Raw genomic sequence first — 17993 nt, forward strand, 5'->3', positions numbered from 1 at the left:
TGGCAGGAAGTACAGTGCGTGCACAATGCGCGGGCACGTTTCCCCTTTCAAAACATCGATGACGTCACATCACGAAGGCAGTATCTTGACGGCGCGTTCTCGACGCTCTCGAGCACGAGCCGGACTTCCACCGCCTTCAGAGATCAGGAGCTAGAACCAGGAAGCGAAAGTATACACATGGAGGGTGTGTCTGGCCCCGCCAGCACAGGTTTTATTTATAAAAACACCGTCCTCCGCGGTTAATTTAATGGGGGACACGGCGAAGACCAAGCGGCAGGAGCAACTGAAGCGCTGGGCCGGCTCCAGCACCAACAGAGCGTCGGACGTTCCCCGGCGGAGGTGGCGGGGCGATGCCGGGGAGAGAGAAGGGGAGGCCGAGGCCGAGCTGAGTGGCGACCCGCCGGGGGATCAGCAGCCAGAGTCGGCGGGCAGAGATGAAAGCAGCCCCATCCCGAGTGGACGGTGAGGACACAGCTCAGTCAAATTGTTGGACACCAGCAAAAAGGGAAAAGTCAGCCTATTATAGTATCAGGAGTTATCTAATCAGTGTAAAGCAGGTTTTGTTGTCTGCTGCTCTGTGCTGAGCCAGATCTCATTTTATCTGCTCAACATGTTTGTCATGGACCTTTTGGGGAGTACTTTAGGTTAGCCCTGCTTGTGTGTAGTCAGTCTACCATTAACACTTGAGTTCACCACAGTTAAGGAGGGGTTGATTCAATGATTTGGGGGATCATTCATTGTTTCCCAGATTTTTAAAATCTGAACCTAGCTGTCCTTTTTAATAACTTGATGCTTGATATCTGTTATGTTTCTTTCTGTATATTTTGCTTCCTTGGAACCAAACTGGTAATAGTAATGTTGTCCTTTTCCTACCCAAATCCCAACCTGCTTTGGAGACATTTTGTACCCACTTACAACTAAAGATGTAAAATAATATTCTCCAATCAACTCATACTTCACTGGAAGGAAATGTGGTCATATGACTCTGATAAGCAGTATCTATCAGAAGAGGATTAATCAGAGTTGTTTTGGTTTGGACAGGTGTCATAAGAACTTCAGATTTCACCTTTCAATTCTAATTCATTGTTTTGCTGCAACACATAGCAGCAGAAATGTGCTGCAGGTTCTTGAGGAAGCACCTTTGAATCCAAGAAAATAAAGCAATTACTACAGCAAGTTGTCATTAGATCATATGTTCCATAAGATCATAAATCCATAATGAAAGTGCAAATAAATACTGCTGTAAATACTGCTGGGTGGCCTGGTTATGAACTAGAAATATATGTTCTTAGTTTTGACACCTTTGATGACTAAAAAAGGTTATTTTTAGTATTTCAAGGTTTCCCCCAGAAAACTTGCAAAGCCCTATGGTTGGGACTCTCGGCAGTCATTCATCCAGCGGCCCGCCGTGTTTTTGAGTTAAAAAATATTTTAAGTTTCAGGAAATTTGAAAATATTACTTGATAAGTATGTGTTATTGGAAGATTAATGTCCGAACACCAACTATAAAGTCTTTAAAAAATGCAAACATAAAAAAAAAAAAACTGAAATAAGTAATGCTAAGCTTGGAGGGGGCACAAATAAAACCTGGTGGCCTGCCAGACTTACAATAAACTGGGGAAACCCTGCATTTGTTATTCAGCTCAGACCTGATCAAGAAAAAACTTGCTATCCCACTGTCTGAACACCTGATTGGCCAATCTCTACAAATAGGGTGTTATACAAATCCTCAGAACCCTAGTTGCTGTTTTACCTGCACCATATTTCTCTTAGTAATGCCCCCTAACCAGCTTTCCCCATCCCTGCTCAAGAAAAGCATCCCCTCTGCATGATGCTGCCACCACCACATTTCATTGTTGGATGGTGTTTTGTAGGTAAAGTTCAGTTCTGGTTGTGTGCTACAAAGTGTTTCACTTGTTAACCGGTTCAACGTTGTGCTTTTGATGTCTCCTGTTTGGACTGTGATAATCTGCAAACTGGGGTGAGCCTGTTTATAACAACTATAAATTTCTCTAGTTTAAAATTTATTTCCATCTTTTAAGAAACCTTTTTTAAAATGGCCAGTTTAATTAATGAACAACAACAATGTGAATACTGGTTGTCTGTCATTTCATAGTATTTTAGCAGCCTTGATCAACTGAAGGATGATGCATCTTTCATCTCTTACTCAGTAAGGTTCATTTTAGACCTCAAATCAGCTACAGAATCACTTTGGTCTCTATTTTCCTACACCGTTTTTGTTGTCAAGCATTTTGCTTTGACTTTTTTGTGATTTAAAGAATATCTCAGCGTGATTGTGTGTGGTTGAGCTGATCAATCAGAGCGGTGTTGTGTGTGTTTTGTTTGCTTACCTCAGTCCTACACAGAGAGGCTATTTACCATGCATGTATCAGAAATTCCATCTCTTTTGACATCCTGGTTTCGTGCTCTGTGATTACATCAGTAAGTGCAGATAACCTACCAGAACAGAAACAATGTCTGTCCTTCAATATTTCAGGGAGATTTGTACAGGAAGTATTTTTGCTGAAAGCTATTTGCTGTCCTCTTTTTTTTCCCAGCATTGCTAGGATTCAAGTTTATTTTTGACTGAACTACTTATGAACTTATGACATATATAGAGTCTGGATTTCAGCTGGGGAAAAGCTGTGACATCGCCATCTTGCCTTTCCAGTTTAGCTTTGGAGTATTTCAGTTAAAGCAAATCAACTTCTAGGACAAAATGTTCATTTGGTGTCTGATGTGTTCAAACCCCCTGTTTGAATTAGCAATTAATCAGTTCATCGCATGATAAATTAAAATGACTGTGTTAATTTCCATTTTGATTATTAATATTTTTTTAAGGGACGTTTTGTTTACAGATATTTCATAATACAATTAATTTATAGGTTCTGTTGCATGTGGTCTTTATTTCCATTTGTCCAGTAGGACAGTGACCCCAAACACACATCAAACCTGCTTTGTGTTGAATAAACTTTACTTTACTTAACAGACTTGAAGACATTTTATGTAAATATCCAAAATAAAACACAGCGAAAAATAATAAATAAAGCAGAAATAAAAACCACACACGACAAAAACCGCAAATAAAATGGATTAACTTCTTATATTGCTTTTCAAAAAAAAAATTGAAACAGAAATAATTGCTTACAATTAATTGCTTATTGAGACAAGCTTATATGTTTGAGTCATGTTTGCATTTGAGAAAATGCTTTATAAATTTAAACTTGTGAATGTAATTCTTGTTTTGTCAGCATAAATGGTTTTATTGAATCATAAAAATCACCAAAACCTTTCTTAATCTTTGAGGACACATGAAATAAAATCTAATTGAGAGCTTAAATCTTCAGCTTATTGTGTGTATTTATGGTTCAGCAAATAAACCATAAAGTGGTCCCTGCTTATCATTTCAATCATTTCAGCTGACTTTTCTAGTATTGTGTCCCAAAGAGACAAAGATGGACATTTCTGGACCTATTCTGCAGAGTTGGTTGTAATCGTCCCTTTTGTCCGTTATTAGGAAGAGGGTGAGGTTTGACCGCGCCGCTGAGTTCCTCGCTGCTTGTGCCAGCGGCGATACGGAGGAGGCCAAGGCGATGCTGGAGGAGACCGAACAGTCCAAAGCAGAACGGGAAGACGGAGAGAGTCTCCCAGACATCATCAACTGCTCCAACGCTGATGGCATCACTGCACTGCACCAGGTAATGCAGCTTCACCGCACTGTCGTTCACATCCAAGTTCCATTTTCATTCTTCCTGTTTTACAATTCTCTGGAGTTTCTTGAAGTCTTAGTGAAACATGGTGTAAAGGTATTGCTCAAATGATTGCAAGACTTCATTGCAAAAGGTGTTTTACACAGTGAGTGTGAGTGTGTTTTCTGCTTCTTTGTAGGGCGGCGTGCTTCTTTCCTCGGCAACACAGATTATTGAAAACTTATTGAAAATGTTGTTATATATATAGCGTATCCATGCAAACACACATAATTTGTTTGTGAATGCAGCTTGACAAGTACCTGCAAAAGTTGTGCAGTTGTGCACGTAGATGTACACACGTGAGCAAGAAAGTTGAAAAATGCTCAATTTTTTTTGGCTGCTGACGATGTCACGACCCGTGTGTTGAGTTCACCAGCAGTGGTGGAAACGTTCGCTGTCATTTTGTCGCTCTCTGTGTGTCGAGCCCATTAAAATCGCTCACAGATTGTCTGTCGACATCAATTTTCAAACCTTATCTTAGATTCTTGCTTGGATTTTGGTCTGGACTTTAACTAGACCACTCTAACACATAAATATGGCTTCATCACAACCTGACTGTAAATTTAGCATCATTGCCTTCCTAGAATGTGAACTTTTACCCCACTTGCTGCTTCTAAATGGGTTTTCTTTGAGTGTTGCCCTTCACTCAGCTCTGTTCATTTGCCCATCAACTGTAAAATAGGAAAAACATAAGAGGACGATATCAGTTATGATGTGTTCCTGTTTTCTACTTTCCTCTTTTTCAAATTTGTGCTTCCATCACTCTGTGACTGTTAACATTTAGAGAAACGTAACCAATGTCCAGAGTGCGTCTCGGCTGCCGGGAGACTCTGTCCAACTGGACAAACATTACATCTGCATGAAAAAAATGCAAGTTTATAAAATGAGGAATATATTAGTTAACTATTATTGCACTTCAAGTAGTCCGTGATATTGTGATGACTATAAATTTGCATTAAATTGTGCAGGTCTTCCATCAACCGCAATTTTGCTAAAGAAAGCCATACTCACATCCTCATGCGGCCCCTGTCATGTGCCACATTGGGGGTTGTAGGTATTTCTAGTTTTTCATTGCATATCGTATTTTACATACAAGCTAAGCAGTTTTATTTTTTTGTCCTCTGCTACATAAAATCCTACTAAAATACATTGAAGTTTTGCATAAAACATGTGAATAAATAAGCAGATTGTGACTACAGATGGAATATTGTTACTTATTTTATTTTATTTTATTCTTTCATTATTAGTATGTTGATTAATTTTCTTTTGTTAAATGTGTGCAGGCCTGCATAGATGGCAGCATAGATATCGTGACCTTCCTGCTGGAGCACGGCGCCGGCGTGAACCAGGTTGACAGCGAGGGATGGACGCCGCTGCACGTCGCTGCCTCCTGCGGCTACCCTGACATAGCAGAGTGTGTAGGAGTTTCCTTTAAACGGTTAAATCAGTGCAGCACATTGCTCTTTGCCTCTGTATTGAATGTCAGAGAACACCGTGGGTGCCAGAGCATTTCTGCTCTCCACAATGCTGACATTGTTGTCATCTGTGCCGAGATGACACTTCAGCTAAAGCGTGAGTGGTCCAGCACTCAAACGCGTCCAGCTTGAGAGGTTTAAAAATGGATCTGCTTCTTTTTTTTTTTCGCCAAAGTGAGAGTCTGTTTAATCTCACTTTGAAGAGCTAATGTGATGGTTGTGTCATAAAACTGGTTCCATTATCCCAGCGGAAAACGTTATCTGCACCAAAAACATGGATTACGTTAATAAACTACAGGGTTAGGAATTCTACTTTTAGGCACTTTGTTGTTTACATTCAGGCATTATTTTTCTTTTTTCTTAGGTTCCTTCTTCAGAAAGGTGCGTCTCTTACTGCTGTGAACTGTGACGGCGACGTTCCTCTGGACATCGCTCTGGATGAGACGACCGAATCCCTTCTCCATGATTACACACAAAGACAAGGTGAGCTCTTTGCCTGCACAGCGCTATATTTTATTACAGTATTTGCAAATATAAAGGATTTGCTGCATTTTACTTCAGTTATGTCTGGGATATTTGGAATCAAAAAGAAAATAATGCATATTAAGACAAGCAGGGCCTTTTTCACTCAACAGTTTTGCAATATGATTGCAACTGAATTAACTAGATGTGTTTACATGTGGCACTGAAACTGATTTCTGTATTTGACTATTGAACATCTGCAGTTGAACTCTTTGGTTTTTGCATAAAAAAAGTCTAATTCTGGCCTAAAGAGGTTTGGGGTATATTGGGTTATTTAACATTTATATTTAATTTGTTTTTATTTAATTAGTGATGATGTTTATCTTAAAGTCCTTTTTATGCAATCGAACATGATTTACTTGTCCTAAGTATTTTATATGAAAGGTAAAATGTTGAAGTGTTTTAGCTCCTGACATAATAGCTCGAGTATCTTTACACTTTTCTCGTGTTTGAATCCATTATCATTATTTGTTTATTATATTAATGTGTATTTTAAAATGACAGTAATAATAATTCCTATTACTGTTCTCTAATATTGATTAATTTTATTAGTTGTGACTGAACGTGGTGGTAAATTTAAGACACAATTAGATTTCAGAATGTTTTAATGTTTTACTTTTTTGTTATCAGTCCTGTAGAATGAGTGATTCAGGCTGTTGAATGGGTTTTCTTTACACCCCTCATCCATCACCTTCTTTGCATGCATAAGAGGAATTTGGCTAGATTGTCTTAATGAAAATAAAAAATGTGCCTAAAACCTAGTTATATATGTAATTCATGTAAACTTGCTTGTCGTTTCTTCACTAGGTTTTATTACTGTGATCTATTTGTTTTTATTCTGTCAGCTATTTACAGAAACCTCTTATCATTTGAATTAAAACTTAAATTGAGCTTTTTAATTAAACCAATAATCATCATTTACTTGATTTTCAAACAATGTATTCAATACAACTATCAAAAAATTCAGCTAAAAGCTCAGGGCTGATTAAATAATGTCAGCAGCAGCATGTTGTCTGAAAACAGTTTAATCAAATTTGCTTCAAAATGTCGAAGGTTTTCTGTGTTGGATAAAATGTAAATCACTGTAAGTACAGAACAGAAATAAATTGTGATCCGTCTTGCTGTCCCCGAGTGAGTCAGTGCTCTAGCTGTGGTCCTCCATCGCATAGTGGGCATCTTTGTCTGAGGCGATTTGCTCTGGCACGTTGTTGTCAGCTAGTCGTTCTGCCACTAGTGATTCAGACGGCATTGTGCTGTGAACTGAATAGCTCTATTTGTTTTCTCAGAAGAGAATGTGTGTTTAGATCTACATTGTTTCTCTCTCCGTGTTTGAACTCTCAGATCATCACATCAATACATCAATATAAGGTTAAATGAAAACATCGATCAGTTGAGCTCAGTTTACCAGGGTGCAAACCTCTTTTCCTCAGCCTAATAAAACTCCTAGCGTCTTTCCTTTTTTCAGTTGTTTCTTATTAATTCCTGGTGTGCAGGTGTGGACGTGGAGGCAGCTAAGCGTAAGGAGGAGGAGCAGATGGTGTCAGACGCCATGATGTGGCTGAACGACGGTCCGCCGGCTGATCTCCGAGACCCGAGGACCGGCGCCACGCCACTGCATGTTGCTGCAGCTAAAGGATACATGGAGGCTCTCAAGTAATGTAGTAACTAATTTATTGGAAAACTAAATGCAACAGTTTACCTCTTAATTTAACTCTATTTAAACCAAACAACAAATTCATGGTAGAAAATGATATATTAAGTGGACTTCATACACAGAACCTGCAACTACCATAAACTGAGAGACAGTGGAGTGAAGGAAGGAGACAAGAAAGAGGAAAGAAGAAGGAAGGAAAGAAAGAAAGAAAGAAAGAAAGAAAGAAAGTAATAAAAAAGACGGACCCTACATCAAAACTTAACAGTGGAAGAACATAAAAATGGATGACATAAAGAAATAAAGGACAGCATGAAGGAAGGATGTAAGGAAGGATAGATGTGAAAGGACATAAGCAAGTACAGAAGGACACAATATAGAAAAAAAATGAAGATTCAAAAATGAAAGGAGGAACATGGAACAAGAAGGGAGGAGGGAGGACATGACACTAAAAGGGAAGAAAAAGATTCAAGGATGAAAGGGAAAAAGGAAGAACTCGAAGAATACGAGTAAGAAAAGGATGCAATGTTCAGACAATGGGAAAGGAAAAAGTCTGGAAATGCAAATGATTTCCGTTTCCTCTCTCTCTCTCTCTCTCTCTCTCTCTCTCCCTTCCACATTAATTCAGCTCTGTTGTCCGTGTTGCTCCTGCAGGACGCTGTGTCAGTGCGGACTGGACGTGTCGGCCACAGACTTTGACGGCTGGACGCCTCTTCACGCCGCAGCCCACTGGGGTCAAGAGGAGGCGTGTCGCATTTTGGCCGAGAAGCTGTGCAACATGGAGGCTCGGAGCAACGGGGTGAGCGTCACGCGCTCGTAAAGCGTCTCGCCTCTGACCTCCGTCTGCTCCACCTCCTCTTAATGTCTGATTGGTTGAATCTTGCAGGGTCAGACGCCGTACGATGTAGCTGATGAAAGTGTTGCAGAGCTGCTGGAGGAGCTCTTACAGAAACAAGCCAACGTGAGAAAGATTTTACTTGAACTTAATGTAATAAATGTTTTATTACGTTATTATAAATGCCCCTCCCCCCTTTCTTTCAGTGGCGAAATGAGCGGTCAATATCAGAGAGGCAGAACCAACCAGGCCCCAATGCTGCAAACGTACAAACCAAACCACGGAGGTTCGTTTCATGTTTTACTTCTTTAAATTATTATTTCCTCTTGACACGCTTGACAGACTCATTGTAGCGTGCCCAACATTCAAGATGTTTTGTTCCATTAAACATTCGAAGAGTTTGCATTGAAACCTGCTTGCAATAAAGGAAACAGGACGAGGTTTTTCCAGGTAACGTCAGTCGGACTTTCCTAACTCTCACCTTCTGCCTTTCAGGACGTCTGTGTGCAGGATGAGCAGCAGAGACAAGATAAACGTGCAGGATCTGTCTAAAGAACGGGGCGTTTCAGGAGGCGTGGATATGAGCGAGGAGAAGGAGAGCAGCACTGGTAAGTCAGCTCGACCCGGAGTGCTGCAGCTGCTTTATACAGACCTGATCCGTAATTCTGATGTTTCTCTGCAGAAAGCTCTGCTGTGTCCAGTCCAGACACCGAGAGTGTGACTACATCTACCGTCAGTCCTGCAGAGAAGGTAAAAACCCAGCCAGCTGCACATCATCGTCAGAGCTCTGGCTTAGAAAATTAATCTGAATGTGCTATTCACATACATCGATTGATTTTTCACAGACATTTTATAAAACTATTTTAGAAAATTTGAGTCTGTAAAATTAGAGTTCCGAAAAGAAAATATAACCTCCTGTGCTGTCATCGCGTCAGGTCCCAGTAGGATGTATAAGCTGCTGCCACGTCTGAGATCAATGATGTGTTTTCTAAACAGAAATAAATTGTGTTTGTATAATTTCATACTTGAAAATACGGCATTGCAGATAACATAATGTAGAATTTGTAGAACTCAGAAACGCATCTTTAATGGCTCTTCGGAGGTGAGCATGCAGTCGTTAATCACTAAGATAACATTTATCAATATTAAGTTTCCTCCGTAAGGTAAAATTAAAAATTATTTGATTTGATTAACATTTTTCTACAGAGATTCCCAAGGATCCAGTTAGGAGGTTCATTCATACATCTGGCTTTAATTTGTTGGCGGGCTTATTTCTTCTCCTGTGTGTTTCAGCCTACTGAGGAGAAGGACGAGGAAGAGGAGCAGAAGGAGGAGAAGGAGCAGGACAAGGCGAGCCGGACCGCCAGAGTCCAGCCCACTCCTCAGACCAGGGAAGTTGCCGCCGAGAGCCCCAACGCTCCAAACGCAGACAAGAAACCCAAACAGTAAGTCATACTCAGCTCCACCTCCCTGTTTGCCTTCACTAACACTTCTGTCCTCTCAAAGATCTTTTTCTACGCAAAACATTAATATTCAGTTTCATGCAAATTGTAAATGTAATTATCAGGTTCCAGGCAGCGGATCGAGGCGAAGAGTCCGAGTCCCAGAGGAAAGCTCGGTGTCGGCTGATGCGACAGTCCCGTCGCCTCACTCAGGTGGTGCTCAATTTATTTACATTTTTAAAATGATTTTAAAAAATTGCTGACCTATCTTATGATTTATAATGTATTAGCCTGCCCACAGTTGTTTTATCCAGATACTACCAGCCAAATTACAGAAACAACTGCACATGTTTGCATAACTTGAATAACAAGAAGAATATAGTCTTGAAATAAATAACATCTAACAGGCTATTAATTCAAACCACTTTAGTGCCATAAAAAATAACGAAAGATAAGCATAACTAAAAATTCACAAGAAAATGAAAAAAGGCCTTCTCTATCAATTTATTTAAGCAATAATCTCGGATTTCCTGAAATGTATAAATTAAAATGTATATCTTGTTAATTTCTACAAGACATTTTGCCCATCATGTAAAATTTAGATGCTGTTCATCTTTTCACTATTAAAAAATCATCTGACGTGTTAAGCAGAAAAAAGAAATATCCAATTTCTAAAATACAGTTGAAATTTTTTGAAAGTAAGCCTTCTTAAAAAACAAAGCAAAAAAAACATTAATTAACCTTGGAGATGATCAAACATGTACAGGTTTACAGTATATTCTACCAGTTGGTTTTACAAACTTTTTCTTTTGCTCTACTTTCTATTTCAGAATCTACTTCTATCTCAGGACTTCCCTTTGTGACTCTGACATTTTATACTACTAAACTTCCTTCCGGTTTCCATTTGTAGGCAACACCCATGTTTCTTTAAATTAATCTTCTGCAGCAAATCATGAAGTATTATGCCTGAAACGGCACCAATTATCTTTCAGCATCAGTAACTGGGATCATTATCCTCAGTTTTTTTGGTCGTCTCAGACCCTCGACTGCATTAAATTACTCTTATTTGGCTCATTAAAAGGCCCCTCTGACTGGTGTGAGACCTGCAAATGTTGTGGATAATTATTTAATACATTTCTGATTGAAGAGGATGAAGAAATGTACTGAGCAGCTCATTCTTAGAGGAGTGAAAAGACCTATTGTGGCCAAGAATGTGCTTAAATGACATTCTGAACAAATAGGATTGCTTTGCTTTTATTAAAAGGAAACTATTATTATCAAAATCAACAAAATATTGTCTATTTAAGCAGCAATGATGACCCACTTTTAAGTTTACTGTCCCACTAGATTTTATTTATCTTAAAATGTCCCCCATCTTACGAGACTCTGAAACCTCTAAAGTAGAAAATGTCCCACAGCATTACTGACCCTCTTCCCTACACAACAGTGGGCATCAGGTGCTTTTTCTGTGTAAATGTTTCCATAACATTTTTCTGTGTAAATGTTTCCATAAATTCCATTGTTGCAGCATTTCCGACAGGCATAACTTTCAATAAAGGTGCTTGAGTGGAAAAACGAAGAGACCCACATTTCTGTGTGCAGCCAAAAACCCACTGAAGGTTATTTTTCCTTTCTCGATGACAGGGTGTGACCTTGACTGAGCTGAAAGAGGCAGAGAAGAGCGTGGGTAAAGCTGCTGATCCTCCGCCTCGAAATGTCCAGTCAGTGAGCCCCATCATCACTGTCACGCCTACTGAACGGGGTGAGTGGAATAATTCACTAAAGAGTCAAAATGTTAAGGAATTGCAGCATAGAAAGATTGAAAGTCTGTTAAAATTAAGCTTTTTAATACTTATACATGGCATAAGGGAACTCTAAAGTAACCAGAGTTTTATGGCTTTGCACTAAAATAACATTTTCATTAGCTATACACAGATATTATGTTTAACAAAAGATTATTTATGTGTTAAATATCAGGAGGTGACTCCCTCCGTTTGCTTCTGGTATTTGTGTCACAAACACTCTGGTAATGATGTTAGACTGTCTAGACTTGAGATCAAGACAAGTGAAATTTTTTCATCCCCGGTTTGAGCGTTTGGGTGGTAAAGACGACGCTGAAGGCGTCAATGGAAATGAACTACGGTACGGAAGATCAAAGAACCGGGTCGGTGTGATTATTTACTGTCTGCACCTGCAGTCACCACTTAAAAATGCCTCAACAAGGAAAACCAGAGAACAGCCTCAAATTATTTACAACACAGGTTCATGGATCTGGTAGATTTTTCTCCCAGTTGTTAATTATTTTTAACAACCCTTTGGAGGCCCTTTAAGATCAGTTTTATTTTGTTTTGTTTAATATGTTACACTTTTCTAAGTTTCAGTGGCTACCAGATGTTCAGATTACAAGTGTGTTTAAAAGGGATTATCAAAAAAAAGCTAATTAAAATGCATTGATCAGAATCTCCTGATGAATTTTTACAGATTTAGCCTACTACGATTTCAATTTAAGATGAGCATTTAAAAAATACGTCTTGTTGCTGTGAGTGGCCATTAGACATTCATAAGAGAAGATGCATCTTTGACCAGAGTCGCTGTCCCTGCACGAGAAAACATAATTATGCTACCACCATTCTTCACTGTGAGGATTGTGAAAAAGTTATTCTTTGTCCATTAAATATTTGCTATGTGAAAAATAAAATAAAGAAAATATAAAAAAAAAAACTTTTTGAGGTGAAGGCCGCTGACTCACCTTTTGTAGTTAAACAGTGACATAGAAGACTGTGTCACACTAAGTTGATATAATTTCACATTATTATATCTTGGTTTTGCTCATGCTAAGCTGTCATCCAGCCTTCAGTTAGAAACGACAATAAATTCACATTTCAGTCGACATCATTATCAGATGCATGAAATGAAAATGAGAACTAAACTTTCAAATCTGCTGAATGTTTTTGCAAACAGTCAGTTTTCAGGTGTTTTTCACCAGCCAAGAGTTAAAAGTCAAACTGCTTTCAGTCTGACTTTGTTTCTGGTTGAGCTGTCCGACTTCTCTTTACTGTAAGTTCCCATCTATCACCGAGAAGCGAGACGCATGAAGCGCGCGGTAGGTGGAGTGCTCACAAGGAGGCTTTTTACAAAGGAAGTGAGGTTTTCTCACGTTCCCTGAGGCCGGGGCTGGTGGTGTGAGCTGCTTGGCATGCCTCAGGGCGGCTGCCTTGTTCTCGTGCTTTTTACAGGCCTTCTTCTTGTCTTGCCATTATGATTTCATCACCACTTCGAAAGCGCCACCTTTGTTTATGTTGGTTTTGTGTGCAGGGGAACTGATCTCTTCCCCTTCAGAACTCTGCTCAAATTACCAACTCATGTCCAGTTTTTTCACTTCACTTTTTTCACTTTTAAGTGAATGGTTATTTACAAGAAATGGGTATGATAATAAGAAGTAAAAATCAACCAAAAACCCAATAAAGAGAGCCTTAAAAAAAGCCTGGAGAAATATCGAGACCGTCACGTCTTTCATTGGCGGTTATCTGAGCTCGAGGTCGACCATAAGCCGACCACTTCGTGTACTGCAGAGCCCCTCTTATCTCCACCCTTCTTCACTTCACTTTTATTCCTTTAATCCTGTTTTCTGAAGCAGCAACCGAGGCGCTCTTGGTTCCTTCGTGTGCTTCCGTAGCTCATCGTTGTTTTCTGTCCACCTCTGTTTGTTTTAGAGAATGAGACGCCGAAGCAGGCAGAGTCGGAGGGAGACAAGCATTTGGGAGTGAAGGACCGGAGGAGAGGCAGGAAGGAGAGACGCTCCACCGGCATCGTCCAGCTGGGGTCAGAGGTGAGAAGCCTTCAGAGCTGAACTGCAGACGGGCGGCGGGGGCGGCCTTCAGCGAATCTGCCAAATTTGTGTGGTAAAAGTAAAGAGCGAACCAGTTCCTCTATTACATGATGCAACTGAACATGTGATGTGAACCGTTTCATGAAAACAGGAAGTCCTCTCAGTTGTGTTCCTGAGCAAGTGTTGTCATCTCCTACAGATAAGGATGTTATATTTAATAGACAGAATCACCTAAAAGAAAATACATTTTTCCACCGGAGCGTCTGTTCTCGACATTCTCATGATCATTTTACCAGGTAACCTCTCTGCTTCAGACGGTGTGCGTGAGCAGAACAGGAATGTAAACATGACTGAATATTTCCTCAACCAGATCTTTACAGGTAAAGACAGAGAGCAAAGCTGCTGCTTGTTTCAGTTTTAGTTGGAGGGAAGAATAAACCCATCATGGCGAAACGGTTAATTTCCCCAGTTTAGATTTCCACATCAGCCAAATATCACACCCACATCCCAATCAGTCAGCCTCAACGATGAGCGCCTCGGATCCGAGTCAGTGTTTTACCTGCTCATGTTTGTACTTCACATGAACCCGCATATTGCAGAAGTGGTGTGAAAATAATCACTGGCAGGTAAACGTATTTTACAAACACAAATGTTTTTGTAAGGATGCCATTCAGCTTGTGTGTTTCATCCTCGTTAAAACCTCCAAGAACCAACTAAGCAGCATGAAGCGTGTGACTGTGTGCTGAGTTCATGTCAGAGATCGAGTGTCATGTTTACACTCCAAACTTTGTATTTTCCAGAATGATGACGGCGAAGCCCAGCTGGAAGACGCAAACAGCAACAGCACTGAGTGAGTCGAGGCTTTTGTGTTTTATGTTACGTTTTCAGCCTTTTGACTGATTCTGACACATGGGAATATGGCATTAAGTAATTAATTTAATATGACGTTTTTAAAATGCGAATTGTTTGGTTTTGAAAGAAGTTCTATTTCTATAAAGATCTTTTGAATAGGATATAAACCACTGCAGAGCAGTTTCATTAATCACAACAAAAAAAAACTTGGTCACTGTATAACTCAGAAGGTTGTTTGGTGCTGAAGATGAATGAATGAGAAGGTTTCCAAAAGTCCAAAAAAGGTCTCCAGCCTGAAAAGCTTTGATCAGGTCCTTTCCAAAGACGACAGGAAAGTGTCACTGTTTGTAGGCAAAACCTTCAAGAAAAAACAGTGTTTACTAATGACTGTAGAGGAGACATGTTATCACGGAGGATGTTAAATAGGGCTGAGTAATAATATCGATTTTGCGATATAAATCGATATTTTCTTTCCTAGAAAAAAAATTGATATTCATCTGCAAGTATCGTAACATCCAACTGTCACCTTGCTCACTCACTGCTTGCTTTACCAGGAGAGTGATTAGGTCATCAGGCTTAGAGTGATTCCTTCAGATATTAAGTGTCAAGGTTAAAACGGTATCAAACTATTCAGAGCAGGGTACTTGGTGCACTTTATTTACTTTACAAATGCATGTAAGCTACAGTTTGTACTGTTTCAATTAAAAGAAACATTTTTTCTCACCACTTCTTTGATTCATTTTGTCCAGCTGTCAACTTTAAGTCTGTGTCTATGTCCAACCAGAGCCAGGTATTGTGTAGTTGGTACTTTTAATCAGTTTTCAGTTAAATTAATTCAATCCAACTCTATAACAGTCACAAAATGTCACCAAAATCACTCTGTCCCTCTAAAATCTTTCAGAAAATCGCAAAAGTGTATTGAATTGTATCTTTTGCTGAATATCACAATATATATCGCATCATGAGCAGAATATCGTGTATCGTATCGTGAGATTATTGTATCACTACAGCCCTAATGTTAAACGGGTTCTTTCGTTTTGCAGAGGGAGAGATTTGTCTTCAGACTACAAAACGGTAGGTGAAACATTTTTTTCTGTTCTCGGTCTGAGAGTTGGAATCAGTCAGACGCGTCTGGGACAGGAATGTCTGCGACTGACAAAACTAATTACCACACAGACTGATGAGTTTCTGTTTTTTTTTTCCTGGTTATTTGTTGTTTCCTCTCAGTTGTACATCAAGGTACTGCGGGAGAACATGACTCTGAAGGAGAAGCTGCAGGAGATGGAGCAGCAGCTGAGCCAGAACAAAGTGGAGCTGGAGAGACTCCGACAGGTTTGGCAGGTTTGTTGCTTCCTCTGACCTTTTATCTGGGTTTGTGTTCGTGTCATGATATATCAGGAAAAGAAACATGTTCATTTCATGCAAGCCCGAACAGAAAGCCTGAACTGCGGAGAAAGCATTTTGTTATTTAGTCAACAGGAACGTAAAATACAACCATCACTGTTTGCGTACTTAGAGGTTTTAGTAAAACGTCTTCCTGTGATATTTGAGAGAGAAACACACTGTCCCTGTGTTGCAGAGTCAGGAGAGCGACACCGACAGACCGGCCCTGCTTGAGCTGGAGAGATTTGTAAGTCAACTTCAGAGGTTTATTTTAAACACCTAAAACAAAGCTGAGCTGCCATTTCCTGTCCTTTAGCCTTTAAGCTGCTCTCTGTCGTTGCTTTGGGAGGTTTGATAAATTACAAGCGTACTGCAGAGAATGAGTTAACCGCACTGCAGTTTCAGCGCTGCATGAAGCCCACGAGTTGAGCCGGTCGTTGTCTGAACTTGCAGTTTTACTGCAGAAGCTGAAACATTTTTTTTTTTTTTGTGCGGTGGCAGTTTGTTTCCTGATCTTTCTGATTGGTTCACAGGAGAAGCTGTCCCTCCAGAGGAAAGCAGGGGAACTGGAGGATGAGCTGAAGGTACGAGCTTTTCTTTGATTATTTAGAAAACTACACGTCGGTAACACGAGTGGATTTTGTTTCTAATCCACAACAGGTCAAAATTATCCACATGTGACCCTTAGCAAGCTGCTGAGAAGCTACCTGCTTTTTGCAGTCGTCAACACGGTCCCGTTTGGAGTTTATTCAAAGCTGTTGTTTCCTGGAACCGAGCTTTTAAATAGAGCTCATACATGTCTAAAAGGCTCACAGTGTAGTGTAAATCTTCCTCGTCCATTCCTAAATCAGTGTTAATGAGAATTATGAATAATTGTTTCTAAGCATCAGCTAGTTGCCTGTTGATTTGAGGAGAAGTTAGAAAATCTGTAGGTGTTTGTCGCTCACAAATTAATTAAACCATAAAAGATAAAGATTAGAAAATATGCCTTTCCACCTCAGAGACTTAGAGCTAAATCACCAAAACACTAAGAAGAGAAAGATGGTCAGCAAATAGGGAGGGTTTGATTACTTTAATGCCAGTAAAGATGTTTCCATTAATCATTGAAAATGCATGAATCTTTAAATAAAAAAATAAAAAGTTAATATAATGGATTATTTTATTCAAAACGGATGCTCTCTGTTATTTTCTCATATTTTTTGAGATTCCTGTCTCCTATCAGAAACAAACTTCTTGGTTGATTGAACATTTCTTTAAACCAATGCATTTGAACCACAAGGCTGGATTATGACTGAATAATTACACTCACAAACACACAGAGAGGACAACACAACCGTAGTCTTCTAGTCATTTCTTTAAATGAACTGATTCTGTATCGGTGTCATTTGTCCGTGTGCGTAGGTTCTGAAGGACCTCAGAGCGGACAACCAGAGGCTTAAAGACGAGAACGCCGCCCTCATCCGCGTCATCAGCAAACTCTCTAGATGAACTGCAATAACCGTACAGACACAAAGTATTACACAACTCTTCTCTCGCCCAAACTCGGAGGACACAAACCAGTAAGGGAGACGCAGCGTGGAACTGCAGATGTCCAGCTCACCGCCCGCCAAAGCGTTTGGGTCTTTGTTTTGGCAGATCTACTGTTTAAATGAGGCAAACTGCACCTCCTGTGGACCGGTGGGATGTCCACATCCACTTTTATATTAGGTTTTTATTGTATTTTTTTAACTGCGATGTTTTATTGTGCTTTGCTTCAATGATCCTTTGTATAAAATCTGTATTCAGAGACTTGAAGCCATGCACAAATGGCTCACAGTAAGGGGGTGTGTCGCACGCAAGACTTAAATGTGCCAAAATGAGAAAAAAAAGAGTCCCAGTTTTGCACATCTTTTAGGTAAAAAAAAATGTGGGCAGTATTGTTTCTCAGGATGATTCTTTTCTTCAATGCTTAGTTTTTAGTCGGCTGCTGTACCAGTGGACCAAACCCTGCATGCTCACCTTTCCCTGCTCCTCTGTGTGCATTTCACATGTTCGTGCTGCAGCAGCCTGTGGGGTGCATCGGAGTAAAGGCGTGTTTAATTACTGCTGTGTTACAGACTGAGTGTTCGGGTGCTAACAGAGACATTGTGAGGTGAAACTCAGGTTCAGATACTTCAAATAATGTTACAGTTCAGATCTCTTCCTGGAGGTTGAGGAGAATCTGATCTTTGACCTCTGTACTGTATGTTTTTTTTTTTTTTGCTTTAACTGGACGC

The 17993-nt window shown here is 39.9% G+C and overlaps 1 protein-coding gene across 1 annotated transcript; it reads left to right on the forward strand.

Moving 5' to 3' along the window:
- The first annotated feature begins 101 nt into the window (after positions 1 to 101).
- On the forward strand, positions 102 to 17608 carry ppp1r12c (protein phosphatase 1, regulatory subunit 12C). The gene is made up of 20 exons (XM_008406734.3): positions 102 to 462; positions 3518 to 3698; positions 5033 to 5163; positions 5589 to 5707; positions 7240 to 7399; positions 8052 to 8196; positions 8284 to 8358; positions 8439 to 8518; positions 8728 to 8840; positions 8915 to 8982; positions 9526 to 9677; positions 9800 to 9887; positions 11319 to 11436; positions 13388 to 13503; positions 14304 to 14353; positions 15399 to 15429; positions 15583 to 15696; positions 15935 to 15985; positions 16272 to 16322; positions 17140 to 17608. Exons 1-20 carry the CDS (start codon positions 248 to 250, stop codon positions 17224 to 17226), a joined length of 2145 nt encoding a protein of 714 aa, XP_008404956.2. The 5' UTR covers positions 102 to 247; the 3' UTR covers positions 17227 to 17608.
- Positions 17609 to 17993: the final 385 nt, after the last annotated feature.

The sequence above is a fragment of the Poecilia reticulata genome, chromosome 1 (assembly GCF_904066995.2).
Source record: "Poecilia reticulata chromosome 1, P_reticulata-male-v2, whole genome shotgun sequence".
Taxonomy (NCBI): domain Eukaryota; kingdom Metazoa; phylum Chordata; class Actinopteri; order Cyprinodontiformes; family Poeciliidae; genus Poecilia; species Poecilia reticulata.

What these genes read in the sequence shown, in the direction of transcription:
- ppp1r12c (XM_008406734.3), top strand. Translation starts at nt 248, where the DNA reads ATGGGGGACACGGCGAAGACCAAGCGGCAGGAGCAACTGAAGCGCTGG. An exon ending in TGATTACACACAAAGACAAG is followed by an intron (nt 5,708 to 7,239) that starts GTGAGCTCTTTG and finishes CCTGGTGTGCAG; the next exon opens with GTGTGGACGTGGAGGCAGCT. An exon ending in GACTCCGACAGGTTTGGCAG is followed by an intron (nt 15,697 to 15,934) that starts GTTTGTTGCTTC and finishes CCTGTGTTGCAG; the next exon opens with AGTCAGGAGAGCGACACCGA.